The sequence below is a fragment of the Musa acuminata genome, chromosome BXJ3-4, assembly GCF_036884655.1.
Source record: "Musa acuminata AAA Group cultivar baxijiao chromosome BXJ3-4, Cavendish_Baxijiao_AAA, whole genome shotgun sequence".
NCBI lineage: Eukaryota > Viridiplantae > Streptophyta > Magnoliopsida > Zingiberales > Musaceae > Musa > Musa acuminata.
In genome coordinates this window covers 7,415,421-7,431,636 of record NC_088352.1, presented here as the reverse complement: position 1 = coordinate 7,431,636, position 16,216 = coordinate 7,415,421, and the positions used below count along the sequence as shown (strand labels likewise).

Here is a 16,216-nt window from a genome sequence, read left to right as displayed (position 1 = left end):
ATGCCCCAATATTATTATGTCTCTTATAAGTTTGAGACTCCTTATATAAGGAGTTAAAATCAACTATCATTTACATCTTTGAGTGTCTCTTATATCTTAGACTTCCTATTATGGTCAATTTAAGTTATTATGCCCTTGATATCTTCTCACGTATTCTACATCTGATACTCTTTATGCGGACAATTTAAGTTTCAAAACCCTTATGTATCTATTATATCATATACTCCTTAGACACCCTAACTCTTTTGAGTATCTATTGCTTTTGAGATTCTCTGAGTATGGGTTCAAGTTAGTATTTTGACACAGTGACATTTTCTACGTATACAATTCAATTTAACAAGGTCAGATGCTTCTAAGCATCTATATGTCCCATGCATCCTATGTGCTAAGTAATAAACATTACTTAATTATTACTAAATTTTATGGTCTAACACATTTGCCATGGAATACAATAGAATTGATTACTAGGTAAAACCATAATGTTGGGTCTTTTTAAGTATTACACTCACATATGGATTCTTTTTATTTGAACGACACTTATTTATTTGATCTCTTTATAACTTAAGCATCAAAAATATTTTATCGAGTAGCCTTTGGCACAAGTTTGTATGATCATTCGACCTAAAGAGTTCGCCATCAAGAGAGTGAGATAAAAAGGAATAACCAACTTAGACGATTGCATGGAATCTTATTTAACCATCAAATTCTTGACAACATAAAAAACGATTGCATGAATTTTTTCTTTAATTCTTTTAAGTATTTCTTCACCTTGCCAATTTTCTATTATGTTATTTGAATATAAAAGGATGATCATATGGATCATATTTTTTAGATATCCATCATGAATAAAGAATTTGAATATGATTTCTATTTAGATTTTTGACCACTTTCGATATAAAAATAAATAAGATGCTAAATAAGTATTATAAATTATAAATCAACGTGATAATTGATACCTCCGACAAGTCATGACATGTTATACGCTAATCATTGGGATGTCTCCTCAAACATAATAAGTGAGTTCATGTCTCACGTGATGCTTTCCTCCTTGCCATGGCTTTACAGCCAAACTTGTCCTTCTTCAATGGCTTTACAGCGAACACCTTCGTCTCCAAGCCGAAAGGAATTAAAACTCCACGGATGCAGGACGCAGAAAACGACGATGCTTGTGGCGGCTGTGCTTCGCTGTTGCACCGTCGCTGTGCCGTGCCCTACTTCATGTGCTCCGTTGCAATGGGGTTTGCACGAGCGATGCAAGCCATATTAGATTCTCGATTAGTCGTCATCGGGTTCGAAATATTTGAGTCGAGATTGCGCTTTTGTAAAATATAATATCGGGCAAATTCTTTTCTTTTTTTTTTCTCGAGAGAAACTCTACGTTTTTTAAATTTACAAACAATATTCCTTTTTTTTTACTTACTATCTGAAATACATTCAATTTTTTTTTATTTTTTTTAATATAAATTAATAAAAAATACATTAACGATCTGATACAAAAATACTATGTGAAAACAATCGTGGAAGATAAAAGGTCATCATCACCCTTATTTGTCTATCCGTATAGATAAAAATATAAGATGAGTCAAGATGTTAGAGTAGTTATAAATTATCCCCTTCAAGGCCGGATATAAAAGATAATCTCCGACTGTCACGGACTTAGCTGGTTTTGCCTAAGTCGTGCGGCACCCTTGCGTGTCCGTCCGTAAATGTCAGCCTCCCCAAAACCTCTAATGTTCCCTTAGAATCTACAAAATAGAAAACAGGTTAGAGAAAACACCTCACTCGGAATCTATAAGCAAACATTCCAAGAAATACTTCATAGACAATGAAAATTACAAACAGACTTTACAAATTCTAAACGATTGGACAATAAAGAGTCAAAATAGTCCACTATAGACCGAATATCTCTCACAAGTGTCTACATAACACAACATTTATTTACAAGCCTAAAAAGACCAACAAACCTAACTAAAATGAGGTTTTTAAGTATTCGACCGTCTCTCTACATGCTATGCAAAACATAAACAAACCAAAAACACGAACATATATAAGTATTACATCAAACATCATGTTTAGAACTTTGTCTGTAACATGACGCTACATTGTTAGGCTTCCTTTTCAAGAAAAACCTATACAACTATACTTAAAAAGGATCTTGATGACTAAATTGAGTGTTGGAGGAATTAAGTTAGAAAATTTTCTCTAATATCGATTTTAATGCAGGTGGCATCTCGGAAATTCGACGCTTTCATCTTGAAGCCACATTGGAACTACTTTGGAACCACATCAAAACCATATCAAATACTCTTGTACCCTTGAATTTGAACCAAACGTAGATGGCGATTATGGGATGAATCGGTTCAATTATGATATTTTTATAATATATTTTTAGTAAAATCAGAAAAACACTAAACACATAGTAAAAATATTATGTTATAACATTTTTTATTTCCTTAATATTACTCAAAATAAAAATACTATGTTACAATGTTTTTTAGTGTGTTATAGTATTTTTCTAATATTACTAAAAACTTTTGTTGAAAAAAACACTGTGAAAATATTATAAACATAATATTTTTATAAATTTTATAAAAAAATACAACATCACCATTTTTAATATTATTAAAATATTATAATATAATATAAAAAATATTATAATCGAATTGATTCATCTTATAAATCGATTCATAAAAAAAAAATTCAGGTATTAGGAAAAAAGTCACAGAATTCTGAAAATGAGAAGAAAAAAAAAATCTAAAAAAGAGTTTTTTTTTTCGAAAATTCGCTCTAAAAATTAGTTTCTTTAATAAATTGAGAGAAAAAAAAGCGTGTAGATACTCTCTGATCATATAAATAAATGCCATCGAAGAAGGTCGCATTAATTTGGATTTGAAACCAACTCCGTTCACCTGAAAGCCTTCTCCCAACGTCTCCATCCTTTAATTTACTGCAGCCATTGATGAGCCTCGCCCCCACGCGGCAGGCAGGCGGTAACACCGCCCGAGCACAGCGTCGTACTGCGCAAGAGATGTACTCTTCGTCCTTTCTCCCGTTTCAAATCTTGGCAGCCCATCCATCATCCACTCTGAGTGCCGGCACCACCACCACAACTGCCCCGCCGCCGCCTCCGCCTCCACACAAATTGCGCCACCAACCCTTCCACCGCTCGCTGAATGAGAGGCTGGCGTTCGGTTACCGCCGGTGCAGCTGCTGTGACACGCACCGGTTCAAATTTCTTCACTGCGATGTCGCCTCGGTCCTCGCACTTTTTCCCCAGTCTTCACGTGACGACGTGACGCTCCCCTCTGGGCTTTTCTGAGCAGCTGCTCCCCATCCGCTCGACCTTTATGCTCCCCACCACCTACGGTACCAGGATCAGCTGCATGGACACGGCCGTGGTGCAGGATTCTCCCTTGGTGGGTCTCTCTCTCTTCCGGCCGTAATGGTGGTGAATGCGAGGAGAAGGTGTTGACCCTGTCTTCGATCGAGACAGCTGATCCTTGGACCGTTCTGCCTTGGTTTGGCACGCTCACTGTAGCTCAGAATAAAGAGGCGGTGACAAGCAATGATGGAGTAGTAGTAGAAGAAGGCTTGCTGGGGGAGGAAAGGGAAAGGAAGACGGCATTCATTCCCTGCACGATGCAGAAGCCGTTCCTACTTCTGCTCTCCGCTGCGCTGCTCGTTTCGTGTGCTGCTCTTCCTGCGTCAGCCGCCCGGGTGGCCTCCGACGCCGCTGCTCTCCTGGCCTTCAAGGCCAAGGCCGACCCCAGTAACCGCCTGGCCTTCTTCCCCGCCGCCAACGACTCCTCCGACGACCACTGCCGTTGGCCCGGCGTCGGGTGCTCCGGTGACGGCAGGGTCGTGCGGCTCGTCCTCGAGGCCGCCGGTCTCCATGGCGCCTTCGCCAGCGGCACCCTCGACCGGCTCAACCAGCTCCGCGTCCTCAGCCTCAAGGCCAACTCCCTCGCCGGGCCCGTCCCCGACCTCTCCCGGCTGCTCAACCTCAAGGCCCTCTTCCTCGGCCGCAACCGCTTCGGCGGCTCCTTCCCGGCCTCCGTCCTCTCTCTGCACCGCCTCCGCACCCTCGATTTGTCCAACAACCACCTCTCCGGCCCGATCCCGCCGGCGCTCGCCGCGCTCGACCGGCTCTACGTCATCCGCCTCGAGTCCAATCGCTTCAGCGGCTCCATCCCGCCCTTCAACCAGTCCTCCCTTAAGAACTTCAATGTCTCCTACAATAACTTCTCCGGCGCAGTCCCGGTCACGGCCACATTGTCCTCGTTCGATGCCTCGGCGTTCTCCGGCAACCCAGGGCTGTGCGGCGAGGTCGTCAGGAAGGAGTGCGGCTCCCATTTCCTTTTCTTTCACCGTGGCGGAGGCGGAGGCGGCGGCGGCGGCGGCAGCAGCAGCAGCAACGGCAGCGGCAATGGCTCACGCATCGCCCCGCCGCCGGCGAATACGCTGCGCGGGAAGCACGAGGAGATACTCCTCCCCGGCTCAGCTTCGCCATCGCAGAAGATGCACAAAAGAGCCGTCGTCGCGATCGGGTTCTTGGCCGGCTCGCTCCTCGTGATCGGAATCTTCGGTGTCTCCCTGGTGATGCAGAAGCGGCGAAGGAAGATGAAGCAGGGGGAGATCCTGAGCCCGGTGAAGCACAACAACAATAACAACAACGGCGGCGTGGACGCCTCCCCGGAGCCGAACGTGGAGAGCTACAACCAGGAGATCGAGAGCGGGAACAACGAGCTCATAGCGGCAGCGACGCTGGCTATGTCGGAGGAGAAGGTGAAGAAGCTGGCCAAGAGCGGGTGCTTGGTGTTCTGCGCCGGGGAGGCGCAGGTCTACAGCTTGGAGCAGCTGATGAAGGCGTCGGCGGAGATGTTGGGCAGGGGGAGCGTGGGGACGACGTACAAGGCGGTGCTGGATGAGAGGCTGATAGTGACTGTGAAGAGATTGGATGCGGCCAAGCTGGGGGCGACGGGGAAGGAGGCGTTCGAGCGGCACATGGACATGGTGGGGAGGCTCCGGCACCCGAACCTGGTGCCATTGCGGGCGTATTTCCAGGCCAAGGAAGAGAGGCTGCTGGTCTACGACTACCAGCCCAATGGCAGCCTTCACTCCCTTATTCATGGTATGGACTTTTCTTCTTTTCCTTGGTTTTCCATGAATTCAGCCCTTTGATCATTCTTTCACACTGTCACAATTCCGAAATCAGTGCTGTTCTTGATAATTGTTTTGAACTGAAACTGATCCAATCTGTTGGGAAAGCTTCCAATCTGTATATTCGACACCGAACCATGTAGGATTACAACTTGCTCTGATACCACAACAAATATTTTTGATCGAAGACTGCAAATCTCAGAAGCTTAAGATATTAGGAATGGGCATGGTCTAACAGTTCGTCATTCTTCTTGTTCTGTATCACATCTCAGCTCATATTGAATTGGTTCTTAAATAGTAGCGAAAGTTATCATGGATAATGGTACTTGTAAGAAACAGAATTGAGGAAAGAGGAATCATCAAGTTATCAAGTGTGCCGTTTGCATTGTTTTCTATGCTTTAGGTGAAAAGAAGGAAAACATAAACTAGGATTCCAGCTTGGTCTAACACCATAATAAGCATTTTTGATTGAATGCTGCTAATCTCAAAAGCTTAAGCTATTAGAAAAGGGCACAATCTAACAGTTGTCATTCTTCTTATTCTGCGGTACGTCTTAGCTCATGTGTGTATATATATTACCTCTCAGCTCATATTGTATTGGTTCTTAAATAGTGGCGAAACTTGTCACAGATAATGGTACTTGCAAGAAACAGAATTGAAGAAACAGGAATCATTGAGTAACCAAATGTGCTTTTTGTATTATTATCTATGCTTTATGTGAAAAGAAAGCAAAACAGAAACTATATGAAACAGGCCAAGTTTTAGAAGTGTTACGGGAAGAAGTCGTTGACGTCCTGATTAGCCCGACGTGGTCTTGACCCGTATGGGTAGGGTTGTCTGAGGTGGAAACGTCGAGCTCCTGAGGCTTGCCAAAACGTCAACAACTTCTTCCCGTAATAAGAAGCATTTCAAATGTTTTGTAAGGAAAATAAAACTTGATCTGCTGTTTTTCCTGCTTGAGATTTGTTATTGTAAATTCATGTCTGGTAGGTTATGTATGTCACTCGGAAATATGAACATTAGAGGAATTGTGGAAGATATGCGATCACAACACATTTATGTGACCTATCACTGGGTAAATAGAATCTTGAAACTAAAGGTTTATCTTGAATTATCATGATTAATTGGAGAGGAAAATTACATGATAAATAACTAGAAAGTCTATCTTCGTACTTGATTTTTAATCAGAGAGATGGTGTATGTCATTGAATATTTCTCATGTGAACTCCCCCATCAACTCCTACAGGTTGCATTGGCTATGTGTTCACATGGTATACATATCAAGTGTTGGTAGCTTCTTATATGCACATCTTTAAGCACTACATTTGACACGATGGCTTCATCGATTGACCATAAGAGTTATTTGTGTGTTTGTGCCTTATATCATTCATTAATTTCCTTGCTGCATCATGCACTTGACAAATGCTTGCATTGCAGTATTATGCTAACAATATGTCATTCAGTCAAAATCAAGATGTTATATTTTACTAAATCTTCTATATTGGTACATGCGCATAGCAAGGAAAGATGAATACGAAGATTGCTAATTCACCCAATTTTGAGTTAGCAATTGTGAAGCTAGTTAACTTATTATTAAATGACAATGAATAAAAATTTTGAGTTGCTGATAACAATAGTAATTGCATAAATCACTATTGCAATTCATTTTCATTTCCCTAACGAATTAATTAGCCATCAGTTGATTTGTATCTGCTGGATCTCATTTCACTTAAATTATTTGTTTTTGTTGTCCTAACGTTTCGCTATAGGCTCAAGATCCACACGGCCAAAGCCCCTTCACTGGACCTCATGCCTAAAGATCGCGGAAGATGTTGCACAAGGCCTTGCATACGTCCACCAAGCCTCTCGATTAGTGCATGGCAACATTAAATCGTCCAACATCCTTCTCGGTTCCGAGTTTGAGGCTTGCCTGGCCGACAACTGTCTCTCCTTCCTTGTGGAACCATCGGAGAGCCAAGACAGCTCAGGATACCGAGCTCCCGAAACCAGAAAATCTAATGACCAGCTAACCACGAGATCAGACATCTATGCATTTGGTGTGTTACTGCTGGAGCTCCTCACCGGCAAACCTCCTTTGCAACAACCACTCCTAATGGCAACCGATCTGCCTGCCTGGGTTCGATCAACAAGAGAAGATGGAGCTGATGATGAACGCCTGATGATGATCATCGACATCGCCGCAGCCTGTGTTCAGCTTTCCCCAGATAGTCGGCCAACCACATGGCAGGTACTGAAAATGATTCAGGAAGTGAAGGAGGCCGACACAGGCGACGACAACGATAGTGATTCAGCATCACTTTCCTAGATCCAGAACAGATGCCCATATCTTGTGGTCTTTGTTCATGGAATCTTTTTTCTATCATAGGGATAGATGTACCGTCAAACCATACATGTCAGAGGATGTGCTAAAGATCATTTAGTAGTGTTATGGCTGTTTGCTTGAAGTCTCTCTTCTGTGGTTCTCAGGAGAAGAGCCCCAAGTCCGGTGGCAGGGTTCCTTGGAGATACTGCTCAGAAGTCCATTTCTCTTGTACCATATCAGCAGTATCAGCCAAACCAGTGGTGTAAAAGGTATTAGCTACAGTCAGGTTAAATAAAGATCAGATTGGGACTCTTCAGAGGGTGCAAAAGAGATTATAATTATTGTTAGCTTGGTAAAATAATACTGTGGAAGTCTCAAATCATATATAATCTCTTAAACTTTCGAGGTTGGATTATTTTTATTTTTAATTTTATTAAAGATAAATAGTAAAGGATTAATTATATATTATCTATTATAATTAGTTATTTTTAGTATTTTGATTTTTTATATTTGTAAAAATTATATCAAAATTTTTTATTTATGAAAGTAAAATATTGATCTTTATATAAGATTAAAAAATTAATTTTATTGAAGTAAATATTAAAGATATCTAATTATAGAAGATAATTTATAATTAGTCCATAGTAAAGATATGATTCAATTTTTAAATTTTATGATAATCTATTATTATCTTTTTTTTAATTTTTATTGCACTTCAAATAATATTTGTTTAATTCGTTTGTTTTTATGAGTATTAGTAACCCAATCAAAATCTTCATCGGTATATATATCGGAACAATGATCAAATCCAAGCAATCATATCAGCCCACAGGGGCACATATAGTCGTTAACCGTCGCTCACCTTCCTTTCATCCCCGCGAACTGCGCAAGCAGCTCGTCAGCCATATCCGTGCTCGAGTTGTCCAGAGATCGGTTGACGACCGGAGTGGTTGCCTCCTCCACCGGATGAGCCCCGTCGTGCTCCTTCTGCGAAGTTTCTGCGGCCGCACTGCTGCCGCTCTTCCCCTCCGACTCGGTTGCCTTCGGCGGAGGGTCGGGAGGATTGGCCTCCTGCAGCTGGAGAGCGTACTCGAGGTTCCACAGCACGTCGCCCATGGACAGCCTGTCCACCCCGTACTCCGCCAAGCACTTCTCCGCGGCCTCCACGAACTTGCTAAGGGAGTCCTTGTTGATGGTGCCGGCGATGTTAGGGTCGATGATCTTCTCGATCAGGCCTTTCCGCTTCCACTGCAGCGCCCATTCCGCCAGGTTAACTTGCTCCCGCGGCAGCGCCGGGTTGAGGGCCGGCCGCGCGCAGAGGGTCTCGAGCAGCACCACCCCGAAGGAGTACACGTCCGACTTATCCGTCAGCTGCTGGCACCTGAAGTACTCGGGGTCGAGGTAGCCGAAGCTGCCCTTCACGGCGGTGCTGACGTGCGTCTGGTTCATCCCTGGCGCGTCCTTGGAGAGGCCGAAGTCCGACACCTTGGCCACGAAGTTCTCGTCGAGGAGGATGTTGGTGGTCTTGACGTCGCGGTGGATGATCCCCTGCGCGGTGCCGGTGTGGAGGTAGTGCAGCCCGCGCGCGGCCCCGATGCAGATCTCTAGCCTCTGCTTCCACGACAGAGGAGGGAGGTCGTTGCCGTAGATGTGATCCCGGAAAGGCCCGTTCGCCATGTACTCGTACACCAGGATCATCTCCGAGTTCTCGTCGCAGTAGCCGATCAGCGACACCAGGTGGCGGTGGCGGAGCTTGGACAGCATCTGGATCTCCGTCTGGAACTCGTTGATGCCCTGCTCCGACTGCGGGTTTCCTCGCTTGACCGCCACCTTCGTCCCGTCCTCCAGCTCGCCAAGGTACACGTTCCCGAAGCCTCCCACGCCGATCACAGCTTTCTCGTCGAAGTTCTTCGTCGCTGCCTGCAGCTCGGACAGGGAGAGGTACCGGCCGAACCCCATTGTCGAGGAGAAGGTGTGGCCGCTCCTGTTCGAACCGTAGGCCGATCCCCCCTTGCTTGTCATGAAGGTGGAGTTACCTGTGTGCACCGGGAGGAGCCACGAAGAGAAGCTGTTCCTTCTCTCCCAGTCGTGGGGTCTCTTGGACCACTTCACCACCATCGCACCGAGGCCGGCGAAGGCGCCAAACATCATGGCGAACCCGACGGCGGCTACAACTCGCTTCGAGCTGCCACCGCCGTCGGCCCTCGAACCATCGATTCCAAACTCGCCGTCCAAGCTCCCCACCGAGCTGCTCATCTTAAGAATCTCCACGCCGTTGAGCAACGCGTCGATGGTACCGGTGTCCTCCTTCATGGGACCGATCTGGACGGTGATTCGGTCCGTGGCCACCGAGGCGTTGAGCACGAAGTCTTTGTAGTAAGGCATGGCGAGGCCGGAGGTGACGGTGGATAGGTCGAGCCCTGATATGGCCATCATCCCGTTGATGTACACGTTGAAGTAGAGGCTGTTGAGCTCCTTGCTGATGATGTCGCAGAAGTGTAATCGAACCAAGTAGCCGAACGTGGAGTCGACGTCGAAGGACCAGGTGACGTTGAAGTTGGCGTCCTCCACGCCGGCGTCGGCCATCTTGACGGCGGTGGCGTACACCGAGTTCGGCGCGATCAGGGGTGAGGTTCCCTCCGGATACTTGATGATGCCAGGGGACACGGACACGTTCTTGGCGGTGGGCGGCGACTTCAGGAAGGACGCGTCTTGCTCCCAAGCGCGCCCGAGCGTGTCGTTGGCAGAGGTGATGGCCGGTCCGCCGACATTGACCCGGTAAGCCACCTGGTAGGCGTACAGCGAGAGCCCGGCTGCCTCCCCGACGGGCGAGACAGTGGAGGCCGTGTCAGGGATCAGCGCGTCGGGGGCGGAGACGACCTCGATACCGTTGATGAAGGCGACGGATTTGCGGAGAGGGGAGAAGTGGATGGTGAGGTGCGGGGAGGTGGCGTTGACGAGGTACTCCTTCAGCACCCACTTGGAGGGGTCGTTGACGGTGAAGCTGTGGAGGAGGACGAGGTCATCGGTGGAGACAGAGAAGACGGCGCCGGTGAGGTCGAAGTCGGTGTTGTTGACGGGGAAGAAATGAAGGCGAATCCAGTGCCAGCCGGGGTGGGCGAGGGTGAAGCTGTAGGCGGTGTCGTCGTGGAAGATCCTGGCGGACAGGTAGAGCGGGGAAGGGACGCCGGGCACGGCGGTGACCGAGACGTGGACATCGTCGGTGGCGGACAGGAAAGGAGACGACTGGGCGTCGGTCTTGAACAGGCGGCCGTCGGGCATAGTGATAGCGGAGGCTCCGCCGCAGTCGATCAGGAAGTTGTCTGAGGGGGTGAAGGAGACGGCGGACGTCTGTTGTTGGGCGGAGGCCGACGCCGCCAAGGCCATGAAGAGGAGGAGGAAGACGAACCGACGATCCATGCTCATTGGGATCATGGTCATCTCAGCCGCTTCTTGTTCGATCTCCCACTACGCCATGGAGGAGGTGAAGGATTGGTTGGCGAGTCGAAGTGTCTCCTCCCTCACGGCCTTTCCGGTCCCGGAAGGGGGGCGCTCGGGAAGGTGGAGGAAAGGGAGGAGGAGGAAGAGGAGGAAGATATACGGATGTAATTGTAATGGGACCGAGAAATCAGGGCTTCTGCATTTGTTGCATGGCCAGCTGCAAATCTTGGGCCGGTTTTTGACCTCCATGCTATTTGTGGTGGCCGGAAGACCGGGTCAAGCCGCAGAGAAGAACCCGGCGGCACCTTTCTCTCCTCTCAACTTCTTCCTCCTCCTCCTCCACCTCCTCCCCCTCCACCTCTTTCTGTTGGCAAAAGATGGCATGAAACCGATGCATGCTGGTAGTACCTTCAAAGAATTGTGTACTCTACGATGAACTTATGGATCGAGCTGATCACCAAACATATTACTTTTGTTTTGTGATTGGCATGGAGTTGGAGATCTATTTAGAACAAAAGGAAAGTTGATTTATCAACTTAATAAATTAAAAAAAAGGTGTTTCAAAATATTTATATTAATTTAATGATAATGTACTTATTTAACCCTTATAAATTATGTCGGATTAAATCACTATCGTATCTAACTTTTATATCCTTATAATTGTGTTAAAAATATGTTTATAAATGCAAACGTTTATGCAGAAATGTTGAGACACTCTGATTTATTTAAATGAGGCCATAATTGCAGATATTTTGAGGAAAGTAAGGCTGAAATATATATATATATATATATATATATATCGTGATAAAGATGAGATAAAGGCGGACGCTTTATCCCCGTCCCGTGCGCCTTCTGCTCAGGTCAGCTTAAAGAAATCTCCGCTTCCGCCGCCGCCGCCGTCTCCTCGTCGTCCTCCTCCTCTCCTCTCCTCCGCCATCCTACCGGACAATTCGAAACAAACTACGCAAGTCCGAGAAATATGCATGCCTTAGCAGCGCTTCCTTCCTGCCCGCGGCACCAACCCGCTCTCACCCTCGATCTCATGAGGACGACAACGACGACAACGGGTTGGTGCGGGGGGCGACCCGCTCGTTGCCTCCCTTGCAACCGCCGGTCTCCCTCGTCCCTCCATGTCGCGCTCTGCCGGAGGCCTTCCGACCATGTACGACGCATCTTTCTCCTACCGTTTCCACCCTCGCCCCATTCCCTCTCTGAGCTGCTCTTCTCTCCCCCATCTCACGAGAGAACGCATGGTCCCAAGAACTTTATTGGAAGGAAAAGAAAGAAAATGAGAGCTAGTTCACTGTATATATGCCTTCTGATGATTGACTGTTTGCGTGTTCTCATGCAGGAAGTGGGTGCGGGTGATGCGGGCGACGTGTTCGACGATTTGTTCAAGAAGTACGGGAAGGTGGTATACAAAAGCGGCGACCAAAAGCGGCCTGCCGCAGAGGCAGATGATGATTCCGAGAGCTTGTCTTGTAAGCCCACCCCATAACTATGCTTAGAAGCTGCGTAAATTGTCCCCAGTGTTCCTCACAATGTCAAGAACAGGGGATCATTATTTGGAAGGGGATAAAAACAAGAACTTTACTTGCTAGGAAGTCATATAATTGCTAAAACTATCACATCTCATGAGAATGTATGAGTAAGGTAGCAAAGTTTTCCTAGTAATAGCATAACAGGATGCGGGGGAGCAGGTCTGGGCCAGAGCTATCACAAGCATTAATATTGTGGTGGTAAAATTGAGGCTTACTGCAGAACATTGCTATAGTTACCACAAAATGTTGTTTTTGTGGGTAGGTATAAGAGGACATGTTTTGAAGTGTCTTATTTGAAACCACCTGTTAGGCCTAAAATATTATTATTATTATTTCATAATATCTTTCACATGATATGAGATCATCCTGAAATGACATCACACAATGTAGTATTGTGATCCAATTGCCGTGGACTCTCACATTACGCCCACAAGCTTTTTGAGATACATGCCCAGGACATTTCAAAACTGTACTCTTTGTGAAGTGACAGATGGATATGTAATTCCTTTTTATTGTTTGGTACATATTATCTTGAACTGAATTCAACAAAGAAATTGTGGAAGCGAATCATAGAATTTTTAATGCCATGTTTTTTACAATAAATATGTGGATGAATTGGCATTGATGAGGTAAATGTGTTTTGTAGTTGCGGTCACACTAGCCAAAGTTGCAAATGAGGTTAAAGCTGCTGATATCCGTGTTCTCTTTGTGAAGCCTCTGGTTTACTGGACTCGATTTTTTATCATCGTCACAGCCTTTTCTCGACCACAAATTGACGCAATTGGGTACTTATTTTGCTCCTAGAATACTTGCAACTTCTGTTTTAGCTGAGTGTTTGCACTATACAATTTGCTCTTCAAAGCATATATATTAACAATTAAAGTAAATTTAGTTAGCCTTGCTTATCCAATCTGTAGCTCCTCTGCAGAAGGTAAATTTTGCTGTCTAAGCCTTTTTCTTGGTGTCTTGTATTCTAGGTCAAAGATACGAGACACAGCTGAAAAGCAATTTAACAAAATTGCATCTGGTGATACCAAGCCCAACTCATGGACCTTACTAGACTTTGGTAAGTCTGTTGCACTGATTTATGCCATTTGAGGTGTTTTAACTTCCGGTATGTGTTGGGGGTACATACTAACCAACCAAATTGAGTTGGCTTTGGTAAATTCTGAATTGCTTGCCAAGCCTTTTTACCTCTGTTCTTGATATATGTCTTTGTTTTGCAATGCACTTGAAAGCAGACACTGATTGACACGTACATTGTTGAGTGGATTATTTTTTATCATCTATTGATTTTTTTCACTGTTAGCTACCGGAATCCTTCTCTCTCTCTTCCTTTCTTTTCGAGAGATGGTTCTTTTCTTACTCACAGATCTTCTCACTACACACGCAGGTGATGTGGTAGTTCATATATTTCTTCCGCAGCAGCGAGCTTATTACAACTTGGAAGAATTTTATGGCAACGCTACACCTATTGAGCTGCCTTTTGACAATCAATCCCCATTCCGTAGCTAATACAATCAGCATCACTTGAAATGGTTGGTAATCTATGGAGGGAAGCAAACCCCTTGCGCTGAAAAAATCACATCTTCTTGTCAGCCACTTGTGCCTCCTTCAAGAAGAGAGATTTATAACGTCACACTTTTGATGAACTAAAATAGATCGCTGGAAGTTGTCTCTTGGTTGCAGAGGTTGCTGGAGCATATCTTTGGCAACCATGTTACCTATGTCGGATGATTCATCAAGATCAAATGTATCTCAGTAAGATATTCCCTCAGATGTGTAGGGAGGCAGCTTTATGAATCTGGAATGTTAATTGTGTGTTTTGGAAAACTTCATATGCTGCCTATGGAAAATTTCTCAGCATTCAATTCTATAACAATAGGGGCTGAGATAAATCCAGGAGGGGATCAACCTTGATCCAGTTGTACTGCATCGATTTGTTTCTGTGGCATGACAAGCTGTTTAAACAAACCATTTGGCTGCTGAGATCTAGAATTAATATCGTAAACTTTGTTCTGCATGTATGGTAAGTGGATTGTGTGAATAACCTGCTCCTTTATGCACTAAAGTGCGGATCATTATTGTTTATGACAAAGGTAGTACCTGAAACTGGGTAGCTATTTGAACCTGAAAATTCCAGTATCCTTTTTTTGATAATTATTTTCTAGAAAAAAACAGGAGAAGTTATTCTTCTCTCTATATTATTGTTCTTATAAGAAAAAGGTTACCATGGAGGACTACCTAACATTACCAACTCCATACTGGTGACATCCACAAAACAATCATATGTCTTCTCATATCGTTCAGACTTGAATCGAATAACAAAATGTTCAGTGACATATTTTCATCAGCTTCTTTATGATGTTGTTTGTTTAAATGTTAATGGAATCTCCTTTGTTCCTGATCTGGTACTTGTTCCTGCCTCCACAGGATTTTCCTTCTCCCCCGGCTGGAGATCATCCAAGTAACTTTGGAATGTTTGGTTTATCTTCAAACTCGATCTAATTGGTGAACATGCTCATTCTCAATCTAATTGATGGGTTTCAAGAATTCTTTTTCCTGTAAGTTTAGTTCACTAACGATCCTTGCTTTCTTTCTATCTAGATTTTAATTTGTTCCCTGTCTCATGTAGGTCTGATAGAATAGCCATGGAGAGATTACTGGAGAACTGATCCAGAAGTCAATGCTAGTCAACACTACACGGCAAATCAGGTGGAAGAAGGTCGTCGCAGAAGAACAAGTCTCTGCACATCGACATCATCATCATCATCCCTTCAGTCATCAATCCCAGCCATTACGCACAGATTAGTACTCTGTCATGTCTTCATCTCATGCACTGATTTCTTGAGAAGCATCAGAAAAATCGAAGTTCAACAAAAGGAGCCTCAAAGACAATATCTGAAAACAAGCATACAGATTCATGATCATGCTCCATGTGTTCACGAAGCTACATCTGGTCTTCGACACAGGAGAAGATGGCGGGCGAAGAACACTAGACCGGGAGCAGCTTGTGGGAAGGCTTGTTGAACCCAAAAGGACCGCAAGTCACAGAGTAACACCCAATCTTCCTCTTCCACCTCTTGAGGAGCAGGAGCGTCGCCCCACCCCACTGCAGCACAACTGCAAGCCTGGTCTTGAGAGAGGCCTGGTGCTCCCGCGACGCCGCTGCTTCCTTCTGGTAATCCTCCCTTTCCTCTTCTTCCTTCTCTTCTCCCCACTGAAGCGGGTAGCTCCGCAGGAACGCCCTCCTGTTGCTGTAGTCCTCGTCCCTGAAGCTCCTTGTCCTCATTCCATCCTCCATCGTCTTCGCAGAAGGGTGAGGAAGACGGCGAAGGCGAGTCCTCGGCATAAATGGGTGCGGTTTGGTAAGTTTTACATATCGAACCTCGAAGTTTTCTTTATTCCTTTGTCTTTACGTTTCAGTCCTTACACTTAACATAATTACAATCGACCCTCTTCCTATGGTCATTTATAATTCGACACCTCTATTTTTTGTTATATTATGTGTACGCGTTACTAAAAATATATTAATATGAAAATGAAGAATAATTTAACTGAACATAAAAATCATCTTTAAAAATTATTTGTCAAGATGACCAATGGAAATAAATGGCAAGGATCGAAGTATAATTTTGTAAAATATACATTAAACATGAGAAGGAGCATTCTCCTTCTCAAGTTGATGTAATAATGCAAGAGGAGATGACATAGGGAAAGTGTAGAATAAAGCTAACCTTGGAGACAGTGA

At 44.9% G+C, this 16,216-nt stretch overlaps 3 protein-coding genes across 3 annotated transcripts; 2 read left to right on the top strand and 1 right to left on the bottom strand.

The window, feature by feature from the left end:
* Nucleotides 1-3,575: 3,575 nt before the first annotated feature.
* Nucleotides 3,576-7,830, top strand: LOC135635442 (probable inactive receptor kinase At5g67200). Its single transcript, XM_065146504.1, has 2 exons — nucleotides 3,576-5,131; nucleotides 6,930-7,830. Exons 1-2 carry the CDS (start codon nucleotides 3,640-3,642, stop codon nucleotides 7,484-7,486), a joined length of 2,049 nt encoding a protein of 682 aa, XP_065002576.1. The 5' UTR covers nucleotides 3,576-3,639; the 3' UTR covers nucleotides 7,487-7,830.
* A 481-nt stretch (nucleotides 7,831-8,311) lies between these two features.
* On the bottom strand, nucleotides 8,312-11,262 carry LOC103981052 (probable receptor-like protein kinase At4g39110). The gene has a single exon (XM_009397636.3). It carries the CDS (start codon nucleotides 10,922-10,924, stop codon nucleotides 8,342-8,344), a length of 2,583 nt encoding a protein of 860 aa, XP_009395911.2. The 5' UTR covers nucleotides 10,925-11,262; the 3' UTR covers nucleotides 8,312-8,341.
* Nucleotides 11,263-11,742: 480 nt separating this feature from the next.
* On the top strand, nucleotides 11,743-14,488 carry LOC103981051 (protein Iojap, chloroplastic). The gene is made up of 5 exons (XM_009397635.3): nucleotides 11,743-12,086; nucleotides 12,276-12,405; nucleotides 13,112-13,250; nucleotides 13,443-13,531; nucleotides 13,859-14,488. The coding sequence occupies exons 1-5, from the start codon at nucleotides 11,904-11,906 to the stop codon at nucleotides 13,978-13,980; spliced, it is 663 nt and encodes a 220-aa protein (XP_009395910.2). The 5' UTR covers nucleotides 11,743-11,903; the 3' UTR covers nucleotides 13,981-14,488.
* Nucleotides 14,489-16,216: the final 1,728 nt, after the last annotated feature.

Coding starts and splice junctions, on each gene's coding strand:
- LOC103981052 (XM_009397636.3), bottom strand. CDS start 10,924: ATGACCATGATCCCAATGAGCATGGATCGTCGGTTCGTCTTCCTCCTC.
- LOC135635442 (XM_065146504.1), top strand. CDS start 3,640: ATGCAGAAGCCGTTCCTACTTCTGCTCTCCGCTGCGCTGCTCGTTTCG. Junction 5,132..6,929: donor CCTTCACTCCCTTATTCATG/GTATGGACTTTT, acceptor GTTTCGCTATAG/GCTCAAGATCCACACGGCCA.
- LOC103981051 (XM_009397635.3), top strand. CDS start 11,904: ATGCATGCCTTAGCAGCGCTTCCTTCCTGCCCGCGGCACCAACCCGCT. Junction 12,087..12,275: donor GCCGGAGGCCTTCCGACCAT/GTACGACGCATC, acceptor GTTCTCATGCAG/GAAGTGGGTGCGGGTGATGC. Junction 13,532..13,858: donor ATGGACCTTACTAGACTTTG/GTAAGTCTGTTG, acceptor CTACACACGCAG/GTGATGTGGTAGTTCATATA.